Genomic DNA, 11,502 nt, shown 5'->3' with positions numbered 1-11,502 from the left:
CTGGCCTGGCCTGGCCCTGGCCTAGCCTAGCCCCCTGGCCTGGCCTGGCCTGGCCTGGCCTGGCCGGCCTGGCCTGGCCTGGCCTGGCCTGGCCTGGCCTGAGCCGGCTGGCCTGGCCTGGCCTGGCCTGGCTGGCCTGGCCTGGCCTGGCCTGGCCTGGCCTGGCCTGGCCCCTGGCCTGGCCTGGCCGGCCTGGCCTGGCACGAGCCTGGCCTGGCCTGGCCTGAAGCCTGGGCCTGGCCTGGCCTGACCTGGCGCTGGCCTGGCCTGGCCTGGCCTGGCCTGGCCCCTGGCCTCGGCCCTGGCCTGGCCCTGGGCCTGGGCGGGTTTCAGCCTTCTGGCCCAGGCCGGCTAGGCCTGGCCTGGCCTGAGCCTGACCTGGCCTGGCCTGGCCCTGGCTGGCCCTGGCCTGGCCTGGCCTGAGCCTGGCCTGGCCTGGCCCATGGCGCCTGGCCCTCGGCCTGAGCCCTGGCAGCTGGCCTGGCGCTGGCCTGGCCTGAAGCCTGGCCTGGCCTGGCCTGGCCTGGCCTGGCCTGTGCTGAGCCCTGGCCCTGGCCTGGCCTGGCCTGGCCTGGCCTGAGCTTTGAGTGCCCCAGCACTGGCCTGGCCTGGCCTGGCCTGGCCTGGCCTGGCCTGGCCTGGCCCTGGCCTGGCCCCTGGCCCTGGCCTGGCCTGGCCTGGCCCTGGCCTGGCCTGGCCCTGGCCTGGCCTGAGCCTGGCCCTGGGCCCCTGAGCTGGCCTGAGGCCTGAAGGCGCCTGGCCTGGCCACTGGCTGGCCTCGCTGGCCTGGCCCTGGCCTGGCCTGGCCTATGGCCCTGGCCCTGGCCCTGGCCTGGCCTGGCCGGCTGGCCCCTGGCCTGGCCCTGGCCTGGCCGGCCTGAGCCTGGCCCCTGGCCTGGCCTGGCCTGGCCTGAGCGGCAGCCTGGCCTGGCCGGCTGGCCTGGCGGCCCTGGCCTGGCCTGGCCTGGCCTGGCCTGGCCTGGCTGAGCCTCGGCCTGGCCTGGCCTGGCCTGGCTGAGCCTGGCCTGGCCTGGCCTGGCCTGGCCTGGCCTGGCCTGGCCTGGCCGGCTGGCCTGGCTGTGGCCTGGCCTGGCCTGGCCTGGCCTGGCCTGGCCTAATGGCCTGGCCCTGGCCTGCCTGGGCCTGGCCGGCTGGCCTGGCCTGGCCTGGCATGGCCGCTCTGCCCGGCTGGCCCTGGCCTGGCCTGGCCTGGCCGGCTGAGCCCTGGCCTGACTGTTTGGCCCTGGCCCTGAGCCTGGCCTGGCCTGGCGGCTGGCCTGGCCTGGCCTGGCCTGGCCTGAGCCACTGGCCCTGGCCTGGCCTGGCCTGGCCTGGCCTGGCCCCTGGCCTGGCCTGGCCTGGCCTGGCTGGCGGCTGGCCTGGCCTGGCCTATGCAGGCTGGCCTGGCCTGGCCTGGCCTATCCTGGCCTGGCGTGGCCTGGCCGCGGCCTGTCGCCTGGCCTAGGCCTGGCCTGCTTTGGCCTGGCCTGGCCTGGCCTGAAGCGGTAGCCTGGCCCTGGCCGGCTGGCACTGGCAACCTGACGCCTGGCCTGGCTGGCCACTGGCCACGGCCTGGCGCCTGCTACTGTCCGACTAACGGCTGGCCCTGGCACTAGCCAAGCCTGAGCCTGACCTGGCCCTGGCTGGCCTGAGCCTTGGCCCTGGCTGACCCTGGCCTGGCGCAGGCGCCTGGCCTGGCTGAGCCTGGCTGGCCCTGGCCTGGCCCTGGCCTGGCCAGCTGGCCTGGCCTGGCCTACTTCAGCCTGGCCTGGCCTCGGCCTGACGCTGGCCCTGGCCCATGGCCTGGCCGTGGCCTAGCCTGGCCACTGGCCTGGCCTGGCCTGGACTGCACCTGGCCCTGGCCTGGCCCTAGGCCCTGGGCTGACCCTGGCCTGGCCGGCCCTGGCCTAGCCACTGACGTAGCCTGGCCTGGCCTGAGCCTGGCCTGGCCTGCCTCGGACTGTAGTACTGCCTGGCCTGGCCTGACCTAGGCCTATTTTCAGACGTGAATTAGCCCTGGCCCTGGCCTGGCTCTTATGCCCTGGACGTGGGGCCAGTGGCTGAGCCTGGCCTGGCTGCCTGCCTGGCCTGGCCTAGACTCACTGGCCTGGCCTGGGCCTGGCTGCCCTGGCCCTGGCCCTGCCTGACCTGACGTAGGCCACTGCCTGGCCTACCTGTTCCTGGCCCCTGACCTGGCCTGAGCCCCGCCTGTTACTGCCTGGCCTGGCCTATTGGGCCCTGCCCTGGCCCTGGCCTGGCCTGGCCTGGCCTGGCTGACCTGGCCTGGCCCTGCCCTGGCCTGGCCCTAAGCCTGGCCCTATTTTGGCCTGGGCCTGGCCCTGGCCTGACCCTGGCCCTGGCCCTGGCCTGACGTGGGCCTGCCCTGGCCTGACCTGGCCTAGGCCTGGCCTGGCCTGGCCGGCTGGCCCTGGGCCTGGCCTGGCCTCAGCCTGGGCCTGGCCTGGCCTGGAGGCCTGGCCTAGGCCAGCCTGGCCTGGCCCTGGCCCTGGCCTGGCCCTGGCCTGGCGGCCCGGGCCTGGCCTGGCCTGAGCCGGCCTGGCCCTGGCTGGCCTGGCCTGGCCTGGCCTGGCCTGGCCTGACCGCCTGGCCTGGACCTGGCCTGGCTGGCCTGGCCTGGCCTGAGCCTGGCCCTAAAGGCCTGCGGCTGGGCGACGGCCTGGCCTGGCCTGGCGGCTGAGCGCCTGCCGCGCCTAGCCTGGCCCTGAGGCCGCCCTGGCCCCTGGCTGGCCTAGGCCTGGCCTGGCCTGGCCTGGCCCCTGGCCCTGGCCTGGCCTGGCCTGGCCTGGCTGGCCTGGCCTGGCCCCTGGCCTGGCCTGGCCTGGCCTGCCAACCTGGGCGGCGCCCTGGCCTGGCCCTAGGCCCTGGCCCCTGGCCTGGGCCTGAATACTTTGTGCCTGACCTGGAGGGCCTGCCCCTGGCCTGGCCTAGGCCCTGGCCCTGGACCTGGGCCCTGCCTGACCCTGCCTAGGCCTGCCCTGGCCCTGACTGTGGGCCCTGCCTGGCCTGGCCTATTTAGGCCCTGCCCTGGCTGACGTAGGCCTGGCCTGGCCCTGGCCTGGCCTAGGCCCCTGGCCCCTGGCCTGGCCTAGGCCTGCCTGGCCTGGCCTGGGCCCTGCCCCGCCACTTCTGGCCTAAGGCCCTGCCCTTGCCTGGCCTAGGCCCTGCCCTGACCCTGAAGCCTTGGGGCCCTGCCTGGCCCTGGCCTAGCCCTGCCCTTGCCTGGCCCTGGGCCCTGCCTGGCCTGGCCTGGTAGCCTGGCCTGGCCTGACCGCAGGCCCTGGCCTGGCCTAGGCCCTGCCCTGGCCTGACCTGGCCCTGGCCTGGCCTGACCTGGCCTGCCTGGCCTGGCCCTGGCCCTGCCTGGCCTGCCCTGACCCTGCCCTGGCCTGGCCTGCCTGAGCCCTGCCCTGGGGCCCTGGCCTGACCTGGCCTGGCCTGGCCTGGCCCTGGCCTGGCCCTGACCTGGCCTGCCCTGGCCCCTGACCTGGCAGGCCTGGCCTGGGCCGGCCAGGCCCTGGCCTGGCCTGGCCTGGCCTAGGCCCTGCCTGGCCTGGCCCTGGCCCTGACCCTGCCCTGCCCCTGACCCTGCTGCCTGTGCCCTGACCCTGCCTGAGCCTGGCCTGGCCCTGCCCTGGCCTCCCTCAGCCTGCCTGACCCTGGCCCTGGCCCTGGCCTGACCTGGCCTGGCCTGGCCTGGCCTGGCCTGGCCTGGCCTGGCCCTGGCCTGGCCCATGTGCCTGGCCCGGGCCTGAGCCCTGCCTGGCCTAGGCCTGGCCTGCCTGTCCCCTAGGCCTGCCTGACCTGGCCCTGCCTGGCCGGGATACCTGGCCCTGCCCTGAGCCTGGCGTTTAGGCCCTGCCCTGTGCCCTGAAGGCCCTGCCTGGCCATGGCCCTAGGCCCCTGCCCTGGCCATGGCCCTGCCTGGCCCTGACCCTAGGCCCTGCCTGGGCCCTGCCTGGCCCTGACGTAGGCCTGCCCTGGCCTATTAAGACCTGCCCCTGGCACTGATTTCAAACCCTCATCCCTGCCCTGGCCCCTGTGCCCTGGCCAGGCCCTGACCCTGGCCTGAAAGGCCCTGCCTATGCCTGACTAGGCCCCTGGCCTGGCCCTGCCCTGCCCTGGCCTAGGCCCTGCCTGGCCTGGCCCTGGCCCTAGGCCCTGGCCTGGCCTGGACCTGGCCCTGCCTGGCCTGGCCTGCCCTGCCTGACATTAGGCCCCTGCCTGGCCTACCTGGCCTGGCCCTGCCTAGCCTGACTAGGCCCTGCCTGGCCCTGGCCCTGCCCTGCCCTGCCTGAGGCCCTGCCTGGCCCCTGGCCCTGGCCTGGCCCGACCCTGCCTGGCCTGACGTAGGCCTGCCTGGCCTGGACGTAGGCCTGCCTGGCCCTGCCTGCCCTGGCCTGGCCTGGCCCTGCCCTGGCCTGGCCTAGGCCTGGCCTGCCTGACCTGGCCTTAGGCCCTGCCTGGCCTGGCCTAGGCCCTGCCTGGCCTGGCCTGGCCCTGCCTGGCCTGTTGTGGCCCTGCCTGGCCTGGCCTGGCCCTGCCCTGCCTGGCAGTAGGCCCTGCCTGGCCTGCCCTGGCCCTGCCTGGCCGAGGCCCTGCCTGCCCTGGCCCTGCCTAGGCCCTGCCCTGGCCTGCCTAGGCCCTGCCCCCTGCCCCTGGCCTGAGCCTGGCCCTGCCTGGCCCTGGCCAGGCCCCTGCCTGGCCTGCCTGGCCCTGCCTGGCCTAGACCCTGCCCTGGCCCTGCCCTGGCCTGACCTGGGCCCTGGCCCTGGCCTGGCCTGGCCCTGGCCCTGCCTGGCCTATTAGGCCTGCCTGCCTGGCCTGGCCTGCCTGGCCTGGCCTGCCCTGGCCTGACTGGCCCTGCCTGACCCTGGCCCTGCCTGAGCCTGTTAGACCCTGCCCTGGCCTGACCATGGCCCTGGCCATTTGGCCTGCCTGGCCCTGCCCTGGCCCTGCCTGAGGGCCCCTGGCCCTTCGGCCTGCCTGGCCTGAGCCTGGCCCCTGGCCCTGCCTGGCCTGGCCCTGGCCCTGGCCTGCCCTGGCCTGGCCTGCCTGGCCCTGGCCTGGCCCCTGCCTGCCCCTGGCCTGGCCCTGCCCTGCCTACCCTAGGCCCTGCCTGGCCTGGCCCCTGGCCACTGCCTGGCCTGCCTGGCCCTGCCCTGGCCTGATCGGCCTGGCCCTGCCTGGCCTGACTGGCCCTGCCTGCCTGGCCCTGACACTAGGCCCTGCCTGGCCTAGGCCCTGCCTGGCCCTAGGCCCTGCCTGGCCCTGACCTAGGCCCTGGCCTGATCTAGGCCCTGCCTGGCCTGGCCGTAGGCCCTGCCTGGCCCTGGCCCTGCCTGGCCGGCCTGGCCCTGCCTGCCCTGGCCCTGGCCCTGCCTGGCCTAGGCCCTGCCCTGGCCTGGCCTGGCCCTGCCCTGCCCTGGCCTGGCCCTGGCCAGCCTGCCTGGCCCTAAGCCTGGCCTGCCTAGGCCTGGCCTGGCCCTGACCTGGCCCTGCCTGGCCCTGCCTGGCCCCTGGCCTAACCCTGCCTGGCCCTGACCCTGCCCTGGCTGCCTGGCCCTGCCCTGCCTGGCCCTGGCCTGCCTGGCCTGCCTGGCCCTGGCCCTGGCCTGCCTGGCCTGCCCTGGCCTGCCTGGCCTGCCCCTGGCCTGGCCCCTGAGGCCCTGCCTGGCCTGCCTAGGCCCTGCCTGGCCTATTATCTGGCCCTGCCCGCCTGGCCCTGGCCTGACCCAGGCCCTGGCCTGGCCTGCCCTGCCTGGCCTGTAGGCCCTGCCTGGCCCCTGGCCCTGGCCCTGCCTGGCCCTGGCCCTGGCCCTGGACTGTGGAGGCCTGCCCCTGACCCTGCCCTGGCCTGAGGCCCTGCCTGGCCCTGGCCCTGCCATCTGGCCCTGGCCCTGCCTGCCTGGCCCTGCCCTGGCCCTGCCTGGCCTGACCTGGCCCTGCCCTGCCTGCCTGACCTGGCCCTGCCTGGCCTGACCCTAGGCCCTGCCTGGCCTGACCTGGCCCTGCCTGGCCCTACCTGGCCCTGCCTGGCCCTGGCCTAGGCCTGGCCCTGGCCCTGGCCTGGCCCTGCCTGAGTCCCTGACTGGCCTGGCCCTGGCCCTGGCCCTGGCCATGAGCCTGGCCTGGCCTGAGGCCCTGGCCTGGCCCTGGCCCTGGCCCTGGCTGGCCTGGCCTGGCCCTAGGCCCTGCCTGGCCTGGCCCTGGCCCTGGCCAAACCCATGGCCTGGCCCTGGCCTGGCCTGACTAGGCCCTGCCTGGCCCCTGGCCCTGCCTGGCCCTAGCCTGAGCCCTGGCCTAGCCCTGAGCCCTGGCCTCAAACCTGCCCTGGCCCTAACCCTGCCTGGCCCAAGCCCTGGCCCTGGCCCTGGCCTGGCCCTAGACCCTGCCCTGGCCTGGCCCTGCCTGCCCTGGCCTGACCTAGGCCCTGGCCCTAAGCCCTATTGCCTGGCCACTGCCCTGGCCTGGCCTCTAGGCCTCTGCCTGCCCCTGGCCCTGCCTGGCCCTGGCCTGGCCCTGGCCCTGCCTGGCCTGGCCCTGGCCTGGCCTGGCCTGCCCTGGCCTGGCCTGGCCTGGCCCACTGGCCCTGGCCTGTGCCCTGGCCTGCCCTGGCCCTGGCCTCAAAACCTGCCTGGCCTGGCCTGCCTGGCCCTGGCATGCCTGGCCTGGCCTGGGCCTGGCTCTGGCCTGCCCTGGCCTGGCCAGCCTGGCCTGCCTATTGGCCTGCCCCTGGCCTGGCCTGCCCTGGCCTGGCCCTGGCCTGAGACTAGCCCTGGCCCTGCCCTGGCCCTGGCCTGGCCCTGGCCCTGGCCTGGCCCCTGGCCTGAGCCCTGGCGACCTGGCCCTGGCCTGGTCTGGCCTGGCCTGGCCTGGCCTGGCCTGGCCTGGCCTGAGCCACTGGCCTGACCCTGGCCCTGGCCTGGCCTGCCACTGACCCTGGCCTGGCCTGGCCTGGCTGACCTGACCTGGCCTGCCCCTGGCATTTCCTGACCCTGGACCCTGGCCTGGCCTGCCCTGGGCCCTGGCCCTGCCCTGGCCCTGGCCTGGCCTGGCCTGGCCTAGGCCTGCCTGGCCCTGGCCTGGCCTGGCCTGGCCTGGCCTGGCCCTGCCCTGGCCTGATTAGGCCTGGCCTGGCTGGCCTGGCCCTGCCCTGCCTGGCCTGGCCCTGCCTGGCCTGGCCTGGCCTGGCCTGACTGGCCTGGCCTGGCCTGGCCTGGCCTGGCCTGGCCTGGCCTGGCCCTGGCCCTGGCCTGGCCTGGCCTGGCCTGGCCTAGGCAAAAACTAGGCCCTGCCCTAACCTAGGCCCTAACCTAGCCTGACAGCCAGGCCCTGCTGACCTATTGTGCATTACTCTTCGCCCCTTTCTGACAGCCTCAGGCCCTGCCCTATTCTTCCTAGCCAGGCCCTCCGGTTTCCACGTGTCAGAGATGGAAGTGGATCACCCGACTCAAAACTAGAACCCTAGCCTAACCCTAACCCTGGCCCTGGCCTGGCCTAACCCTAACCCCCCCTGGCCTGGCCTAACCCTAACCCCTAACCCTAACCCTAACGTGGGCCCCAACCCCAACCCCAACCCCAACCCCCTAACCTCAACCCTAACTCCTAAGGCCCTGCCCTGGCCTGCAACCCTGGCCTGGCCTGGCCTGGCCTGGCCTGGCCTAACCCCAACCCCCTGGCCTGGCCCTGGCCTAACTGGCCTGGCCTAACCCTGTAACCCTAACCCTAACCCAACCCTGGCCCTAACCTGGCCTGGCCCTGGCCTGGCCTGGCCTAACCCTGGCCTAACCCTAACCCTGGCCTGGCCTGGCCTGGCCTGGCCTGACCTGGGCCCTGGCCTGGCCTGGCCAAACCCCAACCCTAACCCCAACCCTAACCCTAACCCCTAACTCCGGCCCTAACCCTGGCCTAACTGGCCTGGCCCTGGCCTGGCCCCAACCCTGGCCCCTAACCCCTAACCCCAACCCCTAACCTGGCCTGGCCTAACCCTAACCCCTAACTCCTAACCCTGGCCTAACAGCCTAACCCTAACCCTAACCCCTGGCCTGGCCTGAGCCTGGCCTATTTTTTAATTTTATGCCTAATTCTGGCCCTAATTTCTGTTTCAGAATTTCTAATGGCCTGGCCTGGCCTGGCCTGGCCTGGCCTGGCCTGGCCCTGGCCCTGGCCTGGCCTGACCCTTCCAAGGCCCTGGCCTCTTAATTCTTGCCTGGCCTGGCTTAAATTTAATTTAAATTTTGTAAATTCTTAATTATTACCCAATTTTAAACCTGGCCTAAGGCCTGGCCTGTAATTTGGGGCCCTGGCCTGGCCTGGGCCTGGCCAAGGCCTGACCTGGCCTAAACCCTTAACCCTAAACCCTGGGCCTAACCCTGGCCCCCTTAACCCAACTCCTAACCCCCTAACCCTCACTCCTGAGACCTCCACCAACACACACTTTTCTCCTGAGATACAACTTGAACGATTAAGAACTCAAGAACCACCTACCCCAAGCCTTCTCCACCCTCAAAACCAAGATTTTTTCATCAAAAGACCAATAACTCTACAACCAGCCCCTGACCTTCAGATATACATCACCTCCTCTATTTTTTTCAACTAAGAGGCAACCCCACCCTTCTTTTCACCAAAGAACAAGACATCACCACCCTGACACAGTGGAAACAGACTCCTACCTCCCACAGAAACCCTGACGCACCGTATTTCCAACTTAGGAGCAAAAAGAAACAAAATTATAAAATAGGTCCACCCTACTCACACCTCTGCACCATACACAAACCAACCAAAACCCAGGTAAGACCCCACCCATAGGAGACCCACCCACACTACAAGCCTCAACCAGGAATGCCTGTCAACTGTACATCACAGGTACATACATGGGACAACCAAAAAGGAACCACCTAAAACCATCCATCTGATCAAAAACCTCTCACACGGGTAAACATCAATATTCAACACTGACCCCTCCCCCAGGTAAGTATCCCCACAGGACAGGTTGCATCAACCCGAGGACACACATCACTGGAAAGCAGCATAAAAGTTTTTGATCTGTACATCCTATACCCAAGTGGATTTGAACACATCAAAACGGCTAAATCTACTGTATATCGGGAACTCAAGTGGATAGAATGCGATTAAAGCTAAAACTCCGCTAATGCGGCCAACTGAAAAGATAAAAACAGTACTATTTCGATCCGAGGAAAAGGACAACCCCCCTAGTAACCCTACCTGCAACTATCTCTATAAAGAAACTAGTTTCAAACCTCAAATACCACGAAAAGACCAAAAAACACAGCTGGCCATTCTCTGCACATCGCACCTTACTACATATGAGTAAACGTGACTCCACAAAAATCGGAGGAAAAAATAACTCAACCACATTCAAAGACCTATAACCAGACCTATGGGTCACCCAGAACCCCAACTAAAATTCTACAGGAATCCACAGATGTCCACTCTACCCTCTACCTTTCCTGGACCCACAGAACCTCACCTTCGGGTATTTCCAACCCCAAACCCCATACTGCTCCCAACGCTAACACACAAGTCAATGGAGACACAAAGGTCAAACACACACTTTCACAGGAGGATCTATCATACTTCTACACATCACAGAAACTCCACGTATGGCTCCTCTTGACCCCCAGGACATCTAGTCTTACTTAAAATTCACCTGGTACCTCTCGGACACCCACAACCCAAACAGCACTCCAAAAGCAAAAGGTCTACTTCTCTATACGATTTCATAGGGAATCAACGAAGGAGGCCTTCCCACCACATAACAGACTATTAGACGTCTCCCCCAAAACCAAGCGATCTCATTGGACAAGCCACGGCCGATTCCTTCACATGAACAACGCATGCACACCTCATGCACCAATAGGATTCGACACCTGGCAAAACCACACACCCCTCATTTCCTATAAAGAGGAGCATCCCTCAGCCTCAGTACCATTCTGCCTGAACACTTTTTGAAGACACTTCACCTGAAGAGACACAAGCTGGACCTCTACTAAAGAACTGCACCCAAGATGACTACTCCAACTGAAAGACCAGACCCCAGATCCATGCTACACCATGGATACACCTCACCTGGACCAAGCCACCAGCTGGTACTCCATGAATATCCTCTCAAAACCTACTCCTTTTGAACAAAGGCCCCTAAATAGCTTCATGCTACACCCCGAATCGGGACCACTCCGAGCCGCTTTTTTAAATCCTTGCGATTTCTCCCTAAAATCTAGGTACCCCTACATCACGGAACCCATCCTCCAGAGAATCAATGCCCTTGGCATTTTTTCTTCAACAGACCTTCATAGACATCCAGAGCATCGAGCCTCAACTACACATACCTACACACACACCTATTTTCTGGTCCAAAATACGACCTTTTTACCGTCACGACCAAGTGCACTTATTTTTGCACCTTTCTTTTCTCCTCCTGCCACCTGATGAAGCCGAGTAAGGCAGAAACGCGTCGTGGCTGGGCTACCCCTAGATCCGTTGTGATGCTGTAAGGAAGGCAGATTCCACACGAACTTCGGGGTATCTCCTTTTGGCTACCTATTTTCATTTTTTCTTACCCTTATTTTGAGTTTTACACAGGGACACACTACAATGGATGATCTACGAGACAACAAGGACCCCGGGCACTCTGATGGCAACTCAGACCCCTACACCACAAACCGGGCCCAAAATTTCAACGGGCAGAGATAATCACTTTGAGCGTCTCTTCTTAAAAGGTGTAGAGGGTCTGAGTGGCCAGCCAAAAAAAGTTGACTGGCAACCTAGTCTCATTGTAGGAACGTCGACTTCGCCTAACATTACGTTTCTTTTTCAGGCTCCCACACACCGGTAGAGATACCCCACACCAACTGGTCTCTTTTCTCCCACCAGGCAGAACCTCCTTACGGTTCCAACAGGGGCGACCAGACCCAGCCAACGGAGTACTACACTCCCACCCCACCCAAACTGAGACGCATGGATAAAGCTCCTGATGACATCCCCAGCTGGCCTAAACACTCTACAACCTACCTCACCATCCCACTCCAGGACCTCCAGGAGACCTGAACACGGATCACCCTCCCCACTGAACAAAACCATCACAACCCACCCCTGAGGCAACCTAGGAGGCACACGGACCACCTGGAACACAGAGTCAGTCAACCAAGCACCGGTCCACCTTCCACAGGCCCGGACACACCGGGAGGGACACCCAGGAGCTACACCCACCACAGACCCCTCTCCACCCCGGATACCCCTAAAACCCACGTACAGAGGGACGGACATCACACACTGAAGCCACACACCTGGGGACCAACACCCGCCTCAAACCAATCTCCAGACCCCTACTGTCCGGACCCAACATACGAATCCGGCTACACAGCACACCCAGCTTAGCCCAAAACTCCCACCAACCCAGCACCGGGGACTGATACCTCCTCACCTCGCTCCACCCCCAGCAGTACTACCAAAAACCAGTGG

At 67.0% G+C, this 11,502-nt stretch overlaps 1 protein-coding gene across 1 annotated transcript in view; it reads right to left on the bottom strand.

Annotated features, from left to right (window-relative positions):
- LOC118378104 (protein spire homolog 1-like) overlaps window positions 1-10,139 on the bottom strand; it is a 49,478-nt gene extending 39,339 nt beyond the window's left edge. Inside the window, exons 1-3 of the mRNA XM_052471752.1 lie at window positions 10,111-10,139; window positions 7,559-7,634; window positions 6,347-6,403 (exon numbers count right to left, since the gene is read on the bottom strand). Of these exons, the coding sequence (XP_052327712.1) occupies window positions 6,347-6,403; window positions 7,559-7,634; window positions 10,111-10,139 (162 nt within the window). The remainder of the gene's footprint in view (window positions 1-6,346; window positions 6,404-7,558; window positions 7,635-10,110) is intronic.
- Between the last annotated feature and the right edge of the window lie 1,363 nt (window positions 10,140-11,502).

This window comes from Oncorhynchus keta, chromosome 19 (assembly GCF_023373465.1).
Source record: "Oncorhynchus keta strain PuntledgeMale-10-30-2019 chromosome 19, Oket_V2, whole genome shotgun sequence".
Lineage (NCBI taxonomy): Eukaryota > Metazoa > Chordata > Actinopteri > Salmoniformes > Salmonidae > Oncorhynchus > Oncorhynchus keta.
This window is presented reverse-complemented; position numbering and strand designations above follow the sequence as displayed.